The sequence below is a fragment of the Alosa pseudoharengus genome, unplaced genomic scaffold (genome assembly GCF_046254945.1).
Source record: "Alosa pseudoharengus isolate Yale_2024_CS ecotype anadromous, Long Island Sound unplaced genomic scaffold, YU_APseudo_1.1 YU_APseudo_1.1_scf_13, whole genome shotgun sequence".
NCBI classification, from domain to species: Eukaryota; Metazoa; Chordata; class Actinopteri; order Clupeiformes; family Clupeidae; genus Alosa; species Alosa pseudoharengus.
Window position 1 is genome coordinate 35,969,271 of NW_027468598.1, and position 22,218 is coordinate 35,991,488.

Consider the following 22,218-nt stretch of genomic DNA (forward strand, 5'->3'; position numbering starts at 1 on the left):
TTTGACCCATACTAGGTTGACACTTCAGCGTGAAAAATACTCAATAATACTCAAAGCATACCTGAAGCCGGGGAAATGCGGGGGGGGGATGCGCCTGGGATGGCTTCTGAAGTAGCATCGCAAATGAGAGAAAATTTAGAAAATTCCACAGACAGGGCGTGCTCTTGAACCCTCTCACCGTCTCTGAAAGCATAATCGTGGCTCAACAGGTAGATCTATAGATAGGCTAAACTCATTTTTCAGGCATCTGACCGACCGGGTTGACACTTCAGCGTGAGAAATCGGGGGTGTGGCGTGTGAGCGTGTGAAACTAATCAAATGCGTGTGTCTCACGGCCAATGCGTGAGAGTTGGCACCTATGCGTTAGACATATCTAGGCTATGTAGACATATCGAGGCTTGACAAAGCCTTGACTCAAGGGTATACGTTAAGTGATACTACGATTGCAGTTATGTGATATATTTGTCAAACTAGGCTTTCAGCTCAGATCTGTGCGCGTTCTCGGTGTTGGGATGACTTTGGCCAATCGTGTAACGTGGAGACGCACAAGACCGCCTCTATTTAAAAAGAATTACTTCCGCATTCATGAGCGATAGCTTAATCTACACTGCGGTGATTTTTTGTGTCTAACCTATAACATCAAATAAATCAATTGTCATCAGTTGTTGTATGGTATGCACGTCCATAGTGGGATATTTGCACGCACAGCACTATTAAAGCGCATTCGAGATCCAAAATGTTAGTAGAGGCGGAGCTCCACCTGTAAGATATATGACAGAATCCTACACGTGAGATAACTTCGTTTTTAAGACAATTGATTGGTCAGTGTGCGGTAGATTACACGATTTGAGCTATAATTTAGCACATAACCTCCTCCCGACCAGGTTTGGTTGACAGCATAAGATGCCATGGTGATATAGCGACACTAAAACAGATCCACTTTCGTGTCACAGCATAGCCTGGCTTTGAGCGCAACATACCTCGCTAACCCACTAATCGAGATTCGTACACCCCACAGACCCTTCTGCAGGCGTGCGACAAGGTTGTCGTGGTGATGTTTTTTTTCTTTCTTTTAGTTTTACTCATTGCAACCTCATTGAGACTATAAATAAATCTCTGACTGCCACTCTTGACAACATCCAGCACTGTAAAGTCCCCACTTCAAACTTCAATGACCGGCTGTCATTTCAGGGTAGCATAAAAGCATGCAAAATATAATTTTCAAGTATTAATTAATGCATTGATTACTCTATTGATTACTCTATTCCCTAGTCGAAATGCCTTGAATAGATCCAACAGAGGAACTGCTTTTTTTAAACATGAAGGTAAATTTACTTTTGAAATGAAATATTTCAGACAATTTGTTCAATAGGTTTTTTTATGTTTATTATTTAATTTAATTCATTGTTTTTCATTTTGATGCATCATCCTTTTGTGACATGCACCCACAAACAGGTTGTATCTGCTAGCATGTCATCACATTATGTTTGTGCATGTAACAGACACACACAAGCACACATACGCACACACACACACACAGAAACACACACACAGATGCACAAACATCCTCCCACAAGCACACACACACACACAGACGCACAAACATCCACCCACAAGCACACAAGCATCCACACACGAACACACACACAGAAATGCACACTCACAAACAAAGAGGCACACAGTTATATAAACAACTCATCTCACCTTAGACACGTTCTTATTTCTGTCAGCTAACGAGAGGTATGTGGAAACCCCATAGAAGCAGCTGAAGAAAGATGGAGAGAACTGTACCTTGAGACGGAGCCACATGTTTTGAACAAAGAATTGGAACTATGAGTAAGAGTGATGACATAATGTGCATCTGAGGAAGAAGGATGATTTAACTCAAACACAACAATCAGCATAAACAGCTTTAATGGAAAAGGCATCCATGTTATGTGTTTTCATATCTGCTTGTTGTTTGCATGGGACACATAAGCATATACACATTGTTGTTTCCACAGCAATAGAACCAGGGGCGTAACTATCGGTTAGCAGGGTACGCGGTTGCTTACGGGCCCGCATCACACTGGAAATACATGATTGACGGCCGGGCCCCCTATCGCAATAATCGTCACTCGCGACCGGGCCTTTCACTGTAAAACGGACATTGTTCAGAGCTTAACACAGCCCAGCATAGTCCATGTTAAGATCATCTTTGTTGGACCAAACCAGGTAAGAAATAAACTTGTTTGAGTTTAGGAGCAATGCACCTTGTCTAAAGTTATTCATTAGCCTTTAGGTTAATAGACTAATGACACCTATTGCCCATCTTAATGGTTTAAAGTTCACATATTCTCCATCAAATAGACTAGTTATACATTTTCGCGTGCAAAAATGCAACATACGGTTAGCTGTCTAATATTGTTCACGTTAATGACATTGAAAAAATATGCTTCTTGCTACACTAGGATACTCGCCGTTTTTTCCTAATTTGAATTTGAATTCTCAAAGTTTCATGTAGCTCACCTGTGACATCCATCACCTCTGCTCGGCGACTCACATCACTATTCCAGCTGATACATCGGACGCACCTATCTGCGCTCACACATAGCCTACTTTCGCTTTCTAAGAATATCAAAATTACGTTATATATATATATATATATATTTTTTTTTTTTTGGCAAGGGGGGCAGCTCAGTCAAAGCGGGCAGACGGGCAGATCTATTATGCGCTAGTGTTTGTGGCTAAATGAACGATTTAGCATAACATAATGACTCATTAATGCAATTTCATATAGTAGCCTAACCAGCAGTGTTTTTTCATGTGTTAGGCTATAGTGCGCCGTCACCATCAGTGTTTTTTCATGTGTTGTGCGCCTTCACCAGTATTTTTGTTTTTGTGGTGCACGTACTCCTGATTTTGTCAGTCATCTCATCTCTTATATGCTGTGTCTCAAGGATCCTATCCTGTCCTATTCATGGTAGCCTACTCGTGGACATTGTTATCACGTGCTGTAGAAGGGGGGCCCGCCTTGATAATCCTGCATATGGGCCCGGTGTTGGCTCGTTACGCCACTGAATAGAACACATTGATCCCTGTTTTCATTGATCCCTGAGTCATGTGGTTAAAAACCACCTGACTATTCCGAGGTTGGACAGGTTCTCTCGGAACCTTCTACACAGGAAGAAATAGATGAGTGGGTCCAGTCAGATGTGAGTGGCCGAGAGCCAGAGAGTAAAGTCCTTGGCCACCTTTAGTGATTCACTCGTGCAACCGTTCTTGTTTTTCACCTGCATCTGCGTGTAAGGGATCCGTACGATGTGGTACGGTGCGAAACAGACCAGGAAGACCACAAGAACGATAAACACCTTTGCTTTGTCAGTACATGTAGTTTGTACTGGGGTCTGATTGGGATATATCTTTATCCTGATCCTGAGTAATATTCATTCATATTTAATTACCATAGAATTGTGCGGGGTGGTAGGCAAGCTACCAGAGGAACCAGAGCAGTGTTTCTTATTGGGGCCGAGGAGACAACTAGTAAAATGTCCGGTGCTTATGTCATTTATCTGATAATATTTGATCATGTAGCAAAGGAGCGGTAGAAGTAGTCTATAGCTCTGATAGCATCTAAGAAAATCTAGGCTACACTCCGTTGGGAGGCAACTCTCTCAGTTCGCACAAGGCTACTTATCTTACCTCTGCAGAAGATCTACTTCATCTAGAAGTTTTAACATGCAACTGTGGACTTGATGAGTGTGTAAGGTTTCATTCAGCTGACGCTGGCACCTTTTGGGCCGATAGAATAGGCTATATAATTTCATTTGTTTGGCCAACGATCAGCTCAAAGGAAGGACAGTCAGCGGCCCATTGGCTCTATACTGACACTGGACTGACCCTAGCAACCATCATAGCAACCACTTTATTTTGCATAGCAACCACCACATATTTCCTGGCAACACCCTAGCCTCTTGACCACATCCTGCACTGTAAAGTCCCCACTTCAAACTTCAATGACCGGCTGTCATTTCAGGGTAGCATAAAAACATGCAAAATATAATTTTCAAATATCTATTAATGCTTTGATTACTCTATTCGTAATGCCATGAATAGATCCAACAGAGGAAATGCATTTTTGTTTTTCACTTGATGCATCGTCCTTTTGTGACATGCACCCACAAACAGGTTGTATCTGCTAGCATGTCATCACATTATGTTTGAGTGTAATGTGTCCAGAATTGTTGTATGCACACACACATTTACAAACAACCACACAGAAATACAAACACAGAAATGCACACAGAGACACACACACACACACACACACTCACATACATGCACAAACATCCACACAGAAATGCACACTCACAAACAAAGAGGCACACAGTTATATGAACAACTCATCTCACCTTAGACACGTTCTTATTTCTGTCAGCTAACGAGAGGTGTGTGGAAACCCCATAGAAGCAGCTGAAGAAAGATGGAGAGAACTGTACCTTGAGACGCAGCCACATGTTTTGAACAAAGAATTGGAACTATGAGTAAGAGTGATGACATAATGTGCATCTGAGGAAGAAGGATGAATTAACTCAAACACAACAATCAGCATAAACAGCTTTAATGAAAAAGGCATCCATGTTATGTCTTCATTTGTTGTTTGCATGGGACACATAAGTGTACACATTGTTGACTCCACAGCAATAGAACACTGGCTTCCTCAGCCATTGGTAAGGTTTTCATTGATCCCTGAGTCATGTGGTTAAGAACCTCCTGACTATTCCGAGGTTGGACAGCTTCTCTCGGAACCTTCTACACAGGAAGAAATAGATGAGTGGGTCCAGGCAGATCTGAGTGGCCGCGAGCCAGAGAGTAAATTCCTTGACCACCTTCAGTGATTCACTCGTGCAACCGTGCTTGTTTTCCACCTGCATCAGCATGTAAGGGACCTGTACGAAGTGGTACGGGGCGAAACAGACCAGGAAGACCCCCAGTACAAGAAACACCTTCGTTTTGATCTTGCGTTTCACTTCCTCGTTCGTGCTCCCTGAACTGCGGTACGACTGGACCACCGCCCGGGCTATGCATGTGTAGCAGAACCCGATCACAACCAGCATGACCCAAAACAGGCAGTTCAGCACCAAGATCACAGACTTTTGGAAATCCCTTCCCACCTGGGTCTTCATGTCTATGCAGAGGTTGTGTGAGCTTCCTGAGGGTGTCTCGCTGGTCAAGATCACGTTTGGCAGGGCGACCGCCCCCAGCATGACTATCCAGGTGGCGATGGAGACGGTCCAGCCGAAAAGCAGGTTCTGGCCGAGCAGGCGGCCACACGGCCGGACGACCTTGAAGAAGCGGTCCAGGCTGATGAGGCCCATCAGCACGATGCTGATGCCCATGCAGTAGTAGAAGAGGGTGCTGGCGAAGCGGCAGGTGAACGCCCGCAGCCCCAGAGATGCACCGGGCAGCTGGCTGGCAGCTTTGATGGGCAGTGTCAGTGTCATGAGCAGGTCAGCCGCCACCAGGTTCTTCAGGTACACTAAGAAAGTGGACTCGGTTCTGAGCGGCAGCAGGATCCACGTCACCGTGACGTTCAGCACCAGACCTGGGATGAAGAGCAGGAAGTAGAGGCTCGGAACCACCACATCGACCATGTTGTGATTGATGCCACAGTCCCCATATCCACGCACGGAGGAGTTGTCTTGGTACTCAGATGTGTTCATCATATCTATGCAGTAACAGATTCAGACAAAGCTAAATGTGTAAGAATAGACAGCATGTCTGCAATGGCATCACTCATTGTTATTGTTGGAGATGTTCCTGTTGTTCATGTCATATCTAATATTTAATATTTCTTTGGCAAGTCTCAAGGAAAGAATAAAGGTAGGTACACTCACATGTCTCTCAGCAGCTGACAGAAACAAGATCAACACGTCCCTGCTGAAATGAGCTTCTTGCGTATGTGTATGCCTCTTTATTTGTAGTTGTGGACGTGGAGCGTGTGAAAGGCTCTGAAGTCTTGTTCCTATTTAGTGTGGTTAACAGGTTTGCCTTATCACTTCGTTCACATCCCCTGAAATTTTCTGAGAATATCTTATGGCAGAACTGTATGGCCTTATTTTCTTAATATCTTATGGCAGAACTGTATGGCCTTGGATGACCAGCTTTGTTTCATATGTTGTTCTCCAGGGGCCCATGTCAAGCATCCCATATCCACTCATTTGAGGTATAGCGGCACCTAGGTAAAATCCAAAGGCAAAAGAGCATTGTAATCGCAGGTATCTTTGGTTGATAGGTTCAAAACTGCACGAAATTTGATGTGTAGGATCATTATGACATCTGAATACCTGCCCAAATTCGTGGAATTTTCTTTCATGGGTGGCCATATCAGCTACACACACATACAAACACATACACACACACATGCAGGGACGGACTGAGACTAAAAAAAGGCCCTGTACTTTGTTCCAAATAGGTCCACTACCATACGCAGTACACACGCACACACACCCTTGCTGTCTCACATACTTTGCCAGTCAAGGTATCACTTCAACTAGAAAATGTAATTTTGAGGAAATTACAGGTGCATGAAAATGCAAAACATATTAACATAAAATGCAAAACAAAATGGCGTTTACAAACGGAAGTTCGGGAGGAGCATGACGGAATTTGCCACACCTCCTTCGATCAGACAGGTTATTTATTCGCAGTCTGCCTCTACCTGCTGAAGTTGCAGCATCGGCGTCACTCCGCTTGCAAGATGCGTTTGGTCAAGCTAGGAGCCAAGTCGCGGTCACACAGATTGGCTTCCCCAGTGCCTTCTCGGGCATCCAATTGCTCGCCTATTACTGACGTTCTCAACGACAATTCCGAGTAGTTTGAGCTACAGAAATCTTTAGAATTATCTTAATGAATAATGCAACGGAGGACAAAGCATGTAAACTATGTTGTTTGTTTATTCAGAATGGAATGGAATTATTGCCAGCAGATTAACCTTTACTTTTGTGGCATTGTATTGGAGCTATGATAAAGTTATTATAATAGAGGTTCAAATAGCATTGGGCTTTGTCAGTTCTTGTGTGTACTGGCGGCAATCTGTGTGCGTGTGTTTGATAGTAGGCGACTACATCAGGTATTGCTTGTAGGCATGGACGGATCATGAACTTTCAGGCCCCTGGGCCCAGATGTATTAAAGGCCCCCCACTAATTGTTGCATATGTGGGAGGGGGGTTTGGGGGTCCTCCCCCAGAAAATGTTTATTTTTGTTTGATGTGATTTCCTGTATTCTGGTGCATTTTGGGGATGGCCAATACTTTAATTAAATAAGATTCATAGCCTACATCCGGATGTATTGATATTGAGGCAATGATTCCATGCAAAGGCTTGGGCTTCAGGGCCCCCTGACCCCTTGGGCCCCTGGGCCCGGTAGGCCCGTGCAGTAATCCATCCCTGCTTGTAGGCTACACTGCATGCCTAAGGTATTGGGTTTTTGGCAACGCCCCCTCTTCACATTTCAGTCACCCCCTGACTGGGCCAGGTCTGGCACCGGGTCTGAATGTAGGCTAAGCTGTAATTCAGCTTTCTGGCTTGTGCTAAGTTGATCTGGTCAGATCTAGGGATTCCTAGTTATTAGTGTGCTTGCTGAAAGCAGCACTGGTCCAAATCTGGAATGTCTGGCTGAAACCAGTATTTTGTGGACATTGAAGATGGTGTCACTGAAGAAGACTGTTGGCTGTTCCAATGTTTTCCATTTGAGAATAATGGAGGCTGCCGTGCTTCTGAGGACATTTAATGCTGCAGACATGTTCTTGTACCCCTTTCCCAGATCTGTGTCTTCACACAACCCTGTCTCGAAGATATACGGACAATTCTCTCGACCTTGTGGCTTGGTTTTCACTTTGGCATACACCATCAACTGTGAGACCTATAATGAGATTGTGTTCCTCTCCTAATAATGTCCAATGGATTAATTTAGGCACTGGTGGAACAAAGGGCCTGAATACTTATGTAAATGGAATAGTCTTTTTTTTTTATGAATTTACAAAACCCTCCAAACACCTACTTTTTTGTGGAGTGGACTTTTTTGTAGCTGACAGAAATAAGATCAACACATCCCTTGAGAAAATAAGATTCTCCTGCATTTGTGTGCCTCTTTGTCAAATGTGGCTCTCACTGTCACTGCAGTCACATTCATACGGTCGGACCAGAGAGGAAAGTCCCTGTTACTGCAGTCACATTCATACGGTCGGACCAGAGAGGAGAGTCCCTGTCACTGCAGTCACATTCATACGGTCGGACCAGAGAGGAAAGTCCCTGTCACTGCAGTCACATTCATACGGTCGGACCAGAGAGGAAAGTCCCTGTCACTGCAGTCACATTCATACGGTCGGACCAGAGAGGAGAGTCCCTGTCACTGCTGTTACCTTCATGCTCTTGGACCAGTGAGGAGGCTCTGGGAACATTTGTCCCGTACTGTAGTCGTGGGGATGGTGACGCTGGTTAAGATGAGCACCTCGACCTCCATCGGAAGTCTTGTGGCTTTTCTGCTAAATGCATAAACAAACATTCTCTGTAGGCAGTGGGTGCTGCTCCACAGATGTAGGTCAGCATCATCTTAGCTCTGTGGTGGTGACCAGACCCTTCTGCAGGCGTGCGACAAGGTTGTCGTGGTGATGTTTTTTTTCTTTCTTTTAGTTTTACTCATTGCAACCTCATTGAGACTATATATAAATCTCTGACTGCCACTCTTGACAACATCCAGCACTGTAAAGTCCCCACTTCAAACTTCAATGACCGGCTGTCATTTCAGAGTAGCAAAAAAGCATGCAAAATATAATTTTCAAGTATTAATTAATGCATTGATTACTCTATTTGTAATGCCTTGAATAGATCCAACAGAGGAAAATTTACTTTTGAAATGAAATATTTCAGACAATTTGTTCAATATGTTTTTTTTTTTAATGTTTATTATTTAAGTATGTTTTTTCATTGTTTTTCATTTTGATGCATCATCCTTTTGTGACATGCACCCACAAACAGGTTGTATCTGCTAGCATGTCATCACATTATGTTTGAGTGTAACAGAAAGTGTTACATGCACACACACACATGCACAAACAACCACACAGAAATACAAACACAGACATGCACACACACAAACACACAGACACACACAAGCACACACACACACACAGATGCACAAACATCCTCCCACAAGCGCACACACTGACGTGTTGCCAGAACACCGACCGTATGGACCACAGAGCGGTAGCACAAAACCAATACGTCTTACAAGGCGAAAACGCAGAAAGGTTAGATTCAGCGCTAGCTATCAAGGTAATCTCTCTGATCTAGAAAATATGATTAGACAAATTAGGAAAGAAACTGACCAGGAATTGAATCGTAATGTTAAACCAATGACCTTGCAACCTACTCTTGAATTAAGTTCACCTGAAAGCGTGGAAGTGAATGAATGTGTTGAAGCAGATGTTGAACAATGTGCAGGATTACTAAACCAGATCACTCTGACCTCAGAAATACTGGATGATGATTGAATATGAATAAAAGAATGGAAAATGAACCATAACTGCAACCAATGACCTCATAATAAATAATAAAGTGCGATGAATGAAATGTATCATTACAAGTATTTTAGTAGCCTGACTTTGTAAAGTCTAGGGAGTTATGTATGTAAAGGAATTGTATGTCTCAAAACTGTGAAATGGATAAAGTGCCTTGAACTGTTTAAATTAATGTATTCAGATTGCATTGTGTGAAGAGTTAATGCCATAAGTGTTTGTAACCTGTAAGAATGTAACCGATCTCTCTTGATGACTGTAAAAGTGTATGTTGCTAAATGTAATGTGTCACATGGTTAAAAATGGCATTGAATGTAAACTGTTTGTGTAACCTCTGGAAACTATCTGTAAACCTGAATGTGATGTATCGTCTCCGAAATGTAACCCGGAGAAGTATGTTAATGCGTGTCATCTTAAATTGTTGGTTAAGATCAGTGTCTTCTAGAATGTATTAGCTATCGTGAGAATTTCCCCAGCTACCGTGAGAATATTCCCAGCTATATTCCCAGCTATCGTGAGAATATTCCCAGCTAACGTGAGAATATTCCCAGCCATTGTGGAACTTCCAGAAGGTTCTAAACTGTCGTGGGAAAATAGGATTGATTTGTCTCAGGAATGTGTGGGGTAGGTCAAGTCTACCTAGTATAAATAGGGGTCGAACTAAACGAACGGGGCTGCTTCTTTTTTCCTTCCTTCAACTAGTTGGGTTTTTGCTTTATGATGTCGCGTGCGGTTGTTAGAATTCGTCCTCCGAAATTCGTTGAGAAGCAAAGTGTTGGACGTCGTGCCAGGCTGAGTCGTGGACCGAAACTCCGTGGAACCTGTTGCAGATATCAGACCTGCTACTCCGACAGAGAGTGACTGCAGAAGACCATCAGCTGACTTTTTCCCTTTATTGAGGACTTACTTTTTTCCCTTATATTCTCTTTTTTTTCCTATTTTGTGGATTTACTCTTTTTACATTTTCTACAACATTGTAACCTGCAAGTGGATATTACGCCGCATTTTGTTATCATCACCAAAGTGCTGAAAAGTAAAGAACTTATTTAACCTTGGCATCTAATTCTTCAAGCAGTATTTTTGTCTTTTCTTGGTCTTTCTACGAACTACGAGGAGGGTAAGATAACTTGTCTCTTCTGTGGTTATTCATCTGTCTTTTCTAAGACTTGGGTCAGCGTGACTTTATACGGAAGGACGGTAAAAAGGTCTCCACTCTTAAAAAACCTAAGCAAGAAGTAGCCTATAACCTGTGTCTCTAGATAACCTCTAGGGTCAAACATCTTCGCACGTTAGCCAACTGTTCGAGACCTAGGCGTAGTCGCTCCTTATTTCATAAACATCTCAATTAATCCATCACGGAAGCCTGATCAACTTCCAAGGGGGATATTCAAAAATAGGAGTAAATAGGTTATCTGCGCCGCAGAGGGAAGACGTGCGACTTCGCTCGACAGTAGGTCCCTGCTATCTACAATAACCTCAAGGGGGTATCGTGGGTCTTAACTGCCTAGGCCTGGGGTTACGTCTGAGAAACGGCTGACGTTGACTAGGTTCTGGGGGTTACCTGCAGGGGGCAACACAACACACACACAGACGCACAAACATCCACCCACAAGCACACAAGCATCCACACACGAACACACACATGATTTAACACAATCATAACAATCAGCATAAACAGCTTTAATGAAAAAGGCATCCATGTTGTGTCTTCATATCTGCTTGTTGTTTGCATGGGACACATAAACATATACACATTGTTGTTTCCACAGCAATAGAACACATTGATCCCTGTTTTCATTGATCCCTGAGTCATGCGGTTAAAAACCTCCTGACTATTCCGAGGTTGGACAGCTTCTCTCGGAAGCTTCTACACAGGAAGAAATAGATGAGTGGGTCCAGGCAGATATTTGTGGCCGAGAGCCAGAGGGTAAAGTCCTTGGCCACCTTCAGTGATTCCCTCGTGCAACGGTGCTTGTTTTTTTTACCTGCATCTGCGTGTAAGGGATCCGTACAATGTGGTACGGTGCAAAACAGACCAGGAGGACCACAAGCACAATAAACACCTTTGCTTTGGTCTTGCGTTTGCGTATCACATTTATACTCCCAGAGTTGTTGTATGAGTGCAACACCGGCCGGGCTATGCACGTGTAGCAGAACCCGATCACAAGCAGCACGACCCAAAACAGCCAGTTCAGCACCAAGATCACAGCCTTGTGGAAATCCCTTCCCACCTGGGTCTTCATGTCCATGCAGAGGTTGCGTGAGCTTCCTGAAGGTGTCTCGCTGGTCAAGATCACGTTTGGCAGGGCTACCGCCCCCAGCATGACTATCCAGGTGGCGATGGAGACGGTCCAGCCGAAAAGCAGGTTCTGGCCGAGCAGGCGGCCACACGGCCGGACGACCTTGAAGAAGCGGTCCAGGCTGATGAAACCCAGCAGCACGATGCTGATGTCCATGCAGTAGTAGGAGAGGGTGCTGGCGAAACGGCAGGTGAACGCCCGCAGCCCCAGAGATGCACCGGGCAGCTTGCTGGCAGCTTTGATGGGCAGTGTCAGCGTTATGAGCAGGTCAGCTGCCACCAGGTTCTTCAGGTACACTAAGAAAGTGGACTCGGTTCTGAGCTGCAGCAGGATCCACGTCACCGTGACGTTCAGCACCAGAGCCGGGATGAAGAGCAGGACGTAGAGGCTCGGAACCACCACATCGACCATGTTGTGATTGATGCCCCAGTCCTCATATCCAGGGACAGAGGAGTTGTCTTGGTACTCAGATGTGTTCATCATATCTATGCAGTAACAGAGTCAGAAAAAGCTAAATGTGTAAGAATATCAGAGCATGCAGCAGAGCAAGTGAAGTTATTTCTATTAAAAAGTAGGCTATGTATATATATCAATGCAAGTGAATATTTAGGTCAGGTTTTATGTAAAACCTGCACATCTCTCATTGTTTAGTGTTGTAGATGTCATATTTAGTATTTAATTGGCAAGTCTCAAGGAAAGAATAAAGGTAGGTACACTCACATGTCTCTCAGCAGCTGACAGAAACAAGACCAACACGTCCCTGGTGAAATGAGCTTCTCATGTGTATGCCTTTGTTTGTAGATCATAGACTGTATATGTAGAACAGTCTATGGTGTGCATGTTTGTGTGTAAGGGCGGACTTCAGACTCAGTCTTGTTCCTATTTACTGTGGTTGTCAGGTTTGCTGTATGACTTTGTTCACATCCTGTGTGAGGGCCCTACATTAGATGGTGGGCACAGTGCAGTTCTCAGTGTGTGCAAGTGTCTCTGGCATGAGCTAACGCTATCTTGTGGTGTGGTGTGTGTGAGCAGTGCAAGTGTCTCTGGCATGAGCTAACACTATCTTGTGGTGTGGTGTGTGGGAGCATTGAGCTCAACCACATGTCTGTGCTCAGGATCTTGCTCACACATTAGCTAATATAGTTTGCCTTGTTAATAGAGTTTGCCTTGCAATTCAATTAGGTTTAACTTAGACTTTAGACTTTGCATGTACATTAGGGCGCATTGTCTTGATTGTGTCAGTCTTCTTAGTCAGACAGAGATGATGGTTAAGTTTTTCCCATCAGGACAGCAATTCTAATATAAACCACTAGTCGGTGTATGTGGCCTTTTGCAGGTAGTGTGCTCTTGTGTTAAACTGGAGGGTGTTTGTGTACATTTTCCATAATCTGGTACAAATTGGAATTACTGCAGAATGAAAAAATCATAAACAAAGCAAAGTTTTGTCCACATAAATCTTTTATTTACATTTGTTTTTACAGCATTTACATGTTGCAGGGGGAAAACCGTGACACGGATATGAGAGTTAGGAGGCAAAGACGAGCTTGACTGTTTTTTTGTTGTTTTATTTGCTTGTGTAAATGTATAGTGAATAAGTGTCAGTACATGTTGTTTCTACTGGGGTCTGATTGGGATATATCTTAATCCTGAGCAATAATATTATTCATTCATATTTAATTACCATAGAATTGTGCCAGAGCAGTGTTTCTTATTTGGGCTGAGGAGACTACTAATCAAATGTCCGGTGCTTCTGTCATTTATCTGATAATATTTGATCATGTAGCAAAGGAGCGGTAGATGTAATCTATAGCTCTGATGGCATCTAAGAAAATCTAGGCTACACTCACTCCGTTGGGAGGCAACTCTCTCAGTTCGCACTAGGCTACTTATCTTACCTCTGCAGAAGATCTACTTTAGCTAGAAGTTTTAACATGCAACTGTGATCTTGATGAGTGTGTAAGCTTTCGTTCGGCTGACGATGGTACCTTTTGGGCCGATAGAATAGGCTATATCATTTCATTCGTTTGGCCAACGATCAGCTCAAAGGAAGGACAGTCACCAGAGCCTTCTGCAGAATGTGACAAGATCGTGGTGGTGATGTTTTTCACATTGCAGCCCTTATCAAGCTTATAAATAAAACTCTGACTCCCACACTTGACCACATCCTGCACTGTAAAGTCCCCATAACATTTCCAAATATCTATTAATGCATTGATTACTCTATTCGAAATGCCATGAATAGATCAAACAGAGAAAATACATTTTTTAAACATGACGGCAAATGAACTTTAGAAATGAAAGATTTCAGACAATTTGTTCAATATGTTGTTTTAATGATTGTTTTTCACTATGTTTTTAAATTGTTTTTCACTTGATGCATCGTCCTTTTGTGACATGCACCCACAAACAGGTTGTATCTGTTAGCATGTCATCACATTATGTTTGAGTGTAAGTCCAGAAAGTTTTACATGCACACACACACGCACACACACGCACAAACATCCATACAGAAATACAAACACAGACATGCACACACTCTCTCTCACACACACACACACACACACACACACACACACACACACGTACAAAAATCAACACATAAATGCACACACACAGAGGCACAAGCATCCCCACACAAACACTCACACAGAAATTCACACTCACAAACAAAGAGGCACACAGTTATTTACCTCACCTTAGACACGTTCTTATTTCTGTCAGCTAACAAAAGATGGAAACCCCATAGAATCAACTGAAGAAAGATGGAGAGAACTGTACCTTGAGACGGAGCCACATGTTTTGAACAAAGAATTGGAACTATGAGTAAGAGTGATGACATAATGTGCATCTGAGGAAGAAGGATGATTTAACTCAAACACAACAATCAGCATAAACAGCTTTAATGAAAAAGGCATCCATGTTATGTGTTCATATCTGCTTGTTGTTTGCATGGGACACATAAGTGTACACATTGTTGACTCCACAGCAGTAGAACATTGGCTTCCTCAGCCATTGGTAAGGTTTTCATTGATCCCTGAGTCATGTGGTTAAGAACCTCCTGACTATATCCGGACAGCTTCTCTCGGAACCTTCTACACAGGAAGAAATAGATGAGTGGGTCCAGGCAGATGTGAGTGGCCGAGAGCCAGAGGGTAAAGTCCTCGGCCACCTTCATTGATTCACTCGTGCAACCGTGCTTGTTTTTCACCTGCATCTGCGTGTAAGGGATCCGTACGATGTGGTACGGGGCGAAACAGACCAGGAAGACCCCCAGCACAATAAACACCTTCGTTTTGATCTTGCGTTTCACTTCCTCATTCCTGCTCCCAGAGCTGCGGTATGACTGGACCACCGCCCGGGCTATGCATGTGTAGCAGAACCCGATCACAACCAGCACGACCCAAAACATGCAAGTCAGCACAACGCCCACACGCTTGTGGAATTCCCTTCCCACCTGGGTCTTCATGTCTATGCAGAGGTTGTGTGAGCTTCCTGAGGGTGTCTCGCTGGTCAAGATCACGTTTGGCAGGTCGACCGCTCCCAGCATGACTGTCCAGATGGCGATGGAGACGATCCAGCCGAAAAGCAGGTTCTGGCCGAGCAGGCGGCCACACGGCCGGACAACCTTGAAGAAGCGGTCCAGGCTGATGAGGCCCATCAGCAAGATGCTGATGTCCATGCAGAAGTAGAAGAGGATGCTGGCGAAGCGGCAGGTGAACGCCCGCAGCCCCAGAGATGCACCGGGCAGCTGGCTGGCAGCTTTGATGGGCAGTGTGAGCGTTATGAGCAGGTCAGCTGCCACCAGGTTCTTCAGGTACACTATGAAAGTGGACTCGGTTCTGAGCTGCAGCAGGATCCACGTCACTGTGACGTTCAGCACCAAAGCCGGGACGAAGAGCAGGAAGTAGAGGCTCGGAACCACCACATTGACCATGTTGTGATTGGTGCCACAGTCCTCATATCCACGCACGGAGGAGTTATCTTGGTACTCAGAGGTGTTCATCATATCTATGCAGTAACAGAGTCAGGCAAAGCTAAATGTGTAAGAATAGACAGCATGTCTGCAATGGCATCACTCATTGTTAATTTTGGAGATGTTCCTGTTGTTTATGTCATATGTAATATCTAATATTTAATTGGCAAGTCTCACGGAAAGAATAAAGTTAGGTACACTCACATGTCTCTCAGCAGCTGACAGAAACAAGACCAACACGTCCCTGCTGAAATGAGCTTCTTGCGTATGTGTATGCCTCTTTATTTATAGTTGTGGATGTTGGGAGTGTGAAAGGCTCTGAAGTCTTGTTCCTATTTAGTGTGGTTAACAGGTTTGCCTTATCACTTCGTTCACATCCCTTGAAATGTTCTGAGAATATCTTAAGAACTGTAGGGCCTTGGATGACCAACTTTGTTTCATATGTTGTTCTCCAGGGCCCATGTCAAGCATCCCATATCCACTCATTTGAGGTACAGCGGCACCTAGGTAAAATGCAAAGGCAAAAGAGCATTGTAATCGCAGGTATCTTTGGCTGATAGGTTCAAAACTGCACAAAATTGACGTGTAGGATCATTATGACACCCTCTGAATGCATGCCAAAATTCGTGGAATTTCTTTCATGGGTGGCCATATCAGCAACACACACACACACAGACACACACACACACACACACACAGGGATGGACTGGGACTAAAAAAAGCCCCTGGACTTTCTTCCAAATAGGTCCACTACCATATGCAGTACACACTCACACGTCCCCTTGCTGTCTCACATACTTTGCCAGTCAAGGTATCACTTCAACTAGAAAATGTAATTTCGAGGAAATTACAGGTGCATGTAAATGCAAAACATATATTAACATAAAATGCAAAACAAACTTTTATTTGGAAACAGTTGTGGGCAGAGGAAACAGTTAGCGGGAGGCGGGAGTTGATGACAACTGACAGTTGAAATGGCTGAACAGTTAAATAGTTGAGTAGTTTAAATAGTAAAATTATTTAATAGTGAATTATTGTAGTTAGGACATTTTTTTTTGAAACAGTTGTGGGCAGAGGAAATAGTTGAACAGTTGCTTTTCTGGACCAGTGAGTGACATTTGGGTAATTTTCTGCGGCACACCTGATGATCTCTCACAGCACACTAGTGAAAAACACTGGTGTAATGGATGTTGATAGACAGAAAGTTGAATGGATGTTGATAGGCAGATTGCTTAATGGATGTTGATAGATAGTTTAATGGGTGGATGAGTGAATGGTTTGAAGAGGATGAATGGATAAAAAAAGTAATGTGCCTTATATTGCAGAATGGAGAGACAGAAAGAGTTGGCCTAGTTGAGCAGAAAGCAGTTGATAGCAACCAGCATAGCAATCACCACAACTAACCTAGCAACAGCCTAGCAACCACCTCAAGTACCCTAGCAACAACATAGCAACCATGTCAAATACCCAGGCAACAGCCTAGCAACCACTTCCACAGTTACAACCTAGCAACCAATATAGCAACCAATGAGTTTAACCTAGCAACCAGCATAGCAACCACCTCAAGTACCCTAGCAACAGCCTAGCAACCATGTCAAATACCCTACCCAACCACCTCAAGTACCCTAACAGCCTAGCAACCACCACAATGTCAACCTAGCAACCACCATAGCAACCAACAGGATTACCCAAGCAACCACCATAGCAACCACTTAATTTGGCATAACAACCAACATATGTACCCTAGCAACACTATTGCAACTATATTTGCATTATTTGTTTTTACGCTGTATGATATGTTACATCATATTTTTGCATTTTCATGCACTGTATTTCCTTTAGGAAATGCTTTTCTAGTTTATGTTAATATCTCAAAAAGCATAAAGTTTACAAAAACGAAAAATACATTCCTGAAGTGTGCTTTTCAAGACCTATGTTACAAAGTTTGAACAGATTTCTACGTTAAATGGTTGAAGCTAAATTAGACCCAGAAGAAGAAGAAGACTTCGGATAACAGAACAGTGCATTTTCATGGACTGTCAAAATAGATGGTCACATTTTACAAAAATAATAATTATTGATTGGGTGCTGCTGGAGAATTTGGGCCTCATGACATACAAACCTTTTGAAAAATAACCCCTTAAATGATGACTTCTGGTGATAAATTGACTATTAATATATTACAGTACATGCATTGATATCATATTACAATACAGCCCATACAAACCTACACAGGTTGTTATATTCAACTCATGTTAAACAAGTATATTGGGAGTTTGATCTCATCACATACTACATCAATGGAGTAAGCTTAGCTCAATTTAAGCACAGGTGGAACAAAGGGTCTGAATACTTACAGTATGTAAATGGAATAGTCTTTTATTTTAAGTATTGTGTGTAGATTGATGAGAAAAAAAATCCATTTTAAGATGATTCTGAAACATATCAAAATGTGGAAAACTTGAAAGGGTCTGAAAACTTTCTGGTTGCACTGTAACTTTTGACCCGTATGCGCTGATTTTCAAAAATGAGGTACTGCTAGAATCGTTGGATCAAGCTGAGTTCAATCAGTTAATAGCAATAGCAAACAAATACGTACACAGAGGCAAATTGACTACAGAGGGCATTCTGCCTTTTGTGACTGAGAATTCCTCTCCTGCTTCAGGTATGCAAAGGGGCTGGCCTTACATCGACCACAATGATCCACGACAACCACACTGCTCTGCAGAGGAGGTGAGATGCTGTCTGCTGGAACTACAGGGGCTGTTCACATGGGGCCCTCACTGTGGCATTCACTCACATGGGCCCCCTACTGTAGCATTCACTCACATGGGGCCCTCACTGTGGCATTCACTTCACATGGGGCCCTCACTGTGTGTCATTCACTTCACATGGGGCCCCTACTGTGGCATTCACTTCACATGGGGCCCTCACTGTGGCATTCACTCACATGGGGCCCTCACTGTGGCATTCACTCACATGGGGCCCCCTACTGTAGCATTCACTTCACATGGGGCCCTCACTGTGTGTCATTCACTTCACATGGGGCCCCTACTGTGGCATTCACTTCACATGGGGCCCTCACTGTGTGGCATTCACTCACATGTGGCCCCCTACTGTAGCATTCACTTCACATGGGGGCCCCTACTGTGCCATTCACTTCACATGGGGCCCTCATTGTGTGTCATTCACCTCACATGGGGGCCCTTACTGTAGCATTCACCTCACATGGGGCCCCCTACTGTAGGATTCACTTCACATGGGGTCATTGCAGTCACATTCATACACTCGGACTAGAGAGGTTAGTTAGATACACTCACATGCCTGTCAGTAGCTGACAGAAATAAGATCAACACGCCCCTTGAGAAAAATAAGATCAACACGCCCCTTATGAAAATAAGATCAACATGCCCCTTGTGAAAATAAGATTCTCCTGCATTTGTGTGGTTCTTTGTCAAATGTGGCTCTCACTGTCACTGCAGTCACATTCATACGGTCGGACCAGAGAGGAGAGTCCCTGTCACTGCAGTCACATTCATACGGTCGGACCAGAGAGGAAAGTCCCTGTCACTGCAGTCACATTCATACGGTCGGACCAGAGAGGAGAGTCCCTGTCACTGCTGTTACCTTCATGCTCTTGGACCAGTGAGGAGGCTCTGGGAACATTTGTCCCGTACTGTAGTCGTGGGGATGGTGACGCTGGTTAAGATGAGCACCTCGACCTCCATCGGAAGTCTTGTGGCTTTTCTGCTAAATGCATAAACAAACATTCTCTGTAGGCAGTGGGGGCTGCTCCACAGATGTAGGTCAGCATCATCTTAGCTCTGTGGTGGTGACCAGACCCTTCTGCAGAGTGTGACAAGATCGTGGTGGTGATGTTTTTTTTTCCTTCTTTTAAATTTTCCTCATTGCAACCTCATCGAACGTATACTCTAAATACTACTCAAACTCCCACTCTTGACCACATCCTGCACTGTAAAGTCCCCACTTCAAACTTCAATGACCGGCTGTCATTTCAGGGTAGCATAAAGCATGCAAAATATAATTTCCAAATATCTATTAATGCTTTGATTACTCTATTCGTAATGCCTTGAATAGATCCAACAGATGAAATACATGTTTTAAACATGACGGTAAATTAACTTTTGAAATGAAAGATTTCAGACGATTTGTTCAATATGTTGTTTTAATGATTGTTTTTCACTGTTTTATAATTGTTTTTCACTTGATGCATCACCCATTTGTGACATGCACCCACAAACAGGTTGTACTGTATCTGCTAGCATGTCATTGCATTATGTTTGAATGTCCAGAAAGTGTTGCATGCACACACACATGCACACATATGCACAAACATCCACACAGAAATACAAACACAGACATGCACACACACACACACACACACACATGCACACAGACTTACATACACAGACTTGCACACACACACACACACACACACACACACACACAAACATCCACCCACAAGCACACAAGCACCACACAGAAATGCTCACTCACAAACAAAGAGGCACACAGTTATATGAACAGCTCATCTCACCTTAGACACATTCTTATTTCTGTCAGCTAACGAGAGGTATGTGGAAATCCCATAGAAGCAGCTGAAGGAAGATGGAGAGAACTGTACCTTGAGACGCAGCCACATGTTTTGAACAAAGAATTGGAACTATGAGTAAGAGTGATGACATAATGTGCATCTGAGGAAAAGGGATGATTTAACTCAAACACAACAATCAGCATAAACAGCTTTAATGAAAAAGCATCCATGTTATGTGTTTTCATTGATCCCTGAGTCATGTGGTTAAGAACCTCCTGACTATTCCGAGGTTGGACAGCTTCTCTCGGAAGCTTCTACACAGGAAGAAATAGATGAGTGGGTCCAGGCAGATGTTAGTGGCCGAGACCCAGAGGGTGAAGTCCTTGGCCACCTTCAGTGATTCACTCGTGCAACCGTGCTTGTTTTTCACCTGCATCTGCGTGTAAGGGATCCGTACGATGTGGTACGGGGCGAAACAGAACAGGAAGACCACAAGAACGATAAACACCTTCGCTTTGGTCTTGCGTTTGCGTATCACATTTATACTCCCAGAGTTGTTGTATGAGCGCAACACCATCCGTGCTATGCACGTGTAGCAGAACCCGATCACAAGCAGCACGACCCAAAACAGCCAGTTCAGAACGAAAATCACAGCCTTGTGGAAATCCCTTCCCACCTGGGTCTTCATGTCCATGCAGAGGTTGCGTGAGCTTCCTGAGGGTGTCTCGCTGGTCAAGATCACGTTTGGCAGGGCGACCGCCCCCAGCATGACTATCCAGGTGGCGATGGAGACGGTCCGGCCGAAAAGCAGGTTTTGGCCGAGCAGGCGGCCACACGGCCGGACGACCTTGAAGAAGCGGTCCAGGCTAATGAGACCCAGCAGCACGATGCTGATGTCCATGCAGTAGTAGAAGAGGACGTTGGCGAAGCGGCAGGTGAACGCCCGCAGCCCCAGAGATGCACCGGGCAGCTTGCTGGCCGCTTTGATGGGCAGTGTGAGCGTCATGAGCAGGTCAGCTGCCACCAGGTTCTTCAGGTACACTAAGAAAGTGGACTCGGTTCTGAGCGGCAGCAGGATCCACGTCACCGTGACGTTCAGCACCAGAGCTGGGATGAAGAGCAGGAAGTAGAGGCTCGGAACCACCACATCGACCATGTTGTGATTGATGCCACAGTCCCCATATCCACGCACGGAGGAGTTGTCTTGGTACTCAGAGGTGTTCATCATATCTATGCAGTAACAGAGTCAGACAAAGCTAAATGTGTAAGAATATCAGAGCATGCAGCAGACCAAGTGAAGTTATTTCTATTAAAACATAGGCTATGTATAATATACATATATTATATATATCAATGCAAGTGAATATTTAGGTCAGGTTTTATGTAAAACCTGCAACGATATCTCTCATTGTTTAGTGTTGGAGATGTCATATTTAGTATTTAATTGGCAAGTCTCAAAGAAAGAATAAAGGTAGGTACACTCACATGTCTCTCAGCAGCTGACAGAAACAAGACCAACACGTCCCTGCTGAAATGAGCTTCTCAGGTATGTGTATGCCTTTGTTTGTAGATGTGCATGTGTGTGTGTTTGTGATGTGCATGTGTGTGTGTGTGTGTTTGTGGGGCCGGGGGGGGGGCTGTGAAAGTCTCTGAAGTCTTGTTCCTACCTAGTGTGGTTGACATGTTTGCTGTATGACTTCGTTCACATCCTGTGAGAGAGCCACATTCGATTTCTCAGTGTGTGCAAGTGTCTCTGGCATGAGCTAAAGCTATCTTGTGTTGTGGTGTGTGTGAGCATTGAGCTCAGTGTGTGCAAGCGTCTCTGGCATGAGC

The 22,218-nt window shown here is 44.0% G+C and overlaps 2 protein-coding genes and 2 pseudogenes across 2 annotated transcripts; all 4 read right to left on the minus strand.

Moving 5' to 3' along the window:
• Nucleotides 1-4,416: 4,416 nt before the first annotated feature.
• LOC143121283 (P2Y purinoceptor 13 pseudogene) lies at nucleotides 4,417-5,698 on the minus strand (annotated as a pseudogene).
• Nucleotides 5,699-11,221: 5,523 nt separating this feature from the next.
• LOC143121284 (P2Y purinoceptor 13 pseudogene) lies at nucleotides 11,222-12,653 on the minus strand (annotated as a pseudogene).
• A 2,124-nt stretch (nucleotides 12,654-14,777) lies between these two features.
• LOC143121417 (P2Y purinoceptor 13-like) lies at nucleotides 14,778-16,112 on the minus strand. The gene is made up of 2 exons (XM_076281776.1): nucleotides 16,035-16,112; nucleotides 14,778-15,865 (listed from the first exon to the last, which is right to left on the minus strand). The coding sequence occupies exon 2, from the start codon at nucleotides 15,861-15,863 to the stop codon at nucleotides 14,778-14,780; it is 1,086 nt and encodes a 361-aa protein (XP_076137891.1). The 5' UTR covers nucleotides 15,864-15,865; nucleotides 16,035-16,112.
• A 3,907-nt stretch (nucleotides 16,113-20,019) lies between these two features.
• On the minus strand, nucleotides 20,020-21,952 carry LOC143121285 (P2Y purinoceptor 13-like). The gene is made up of 2 exons (XM_076281646.1): nucleotides 21,871-21,952; nucleotides 20,020-21,615 (listed from the first exon to the last, which is right to left on the minus strand). The coding sequence occupies exon 2, from the start codon at nucleotides 21,611-21,613 to the stop codon at nucleotides 20,642-20,644; it is 972 nt and encodes a 323-aa protein (XP_076137761.1). The 5' UTR covers nucleotides 21,614-21,615; nucleotides 21,871-21,952; the 3' UTR covers nucleotides 20,020-20,641.
• Between the last annotated feature and the right edge of the window lie 266 nt (nucleotides 21,953-22,218).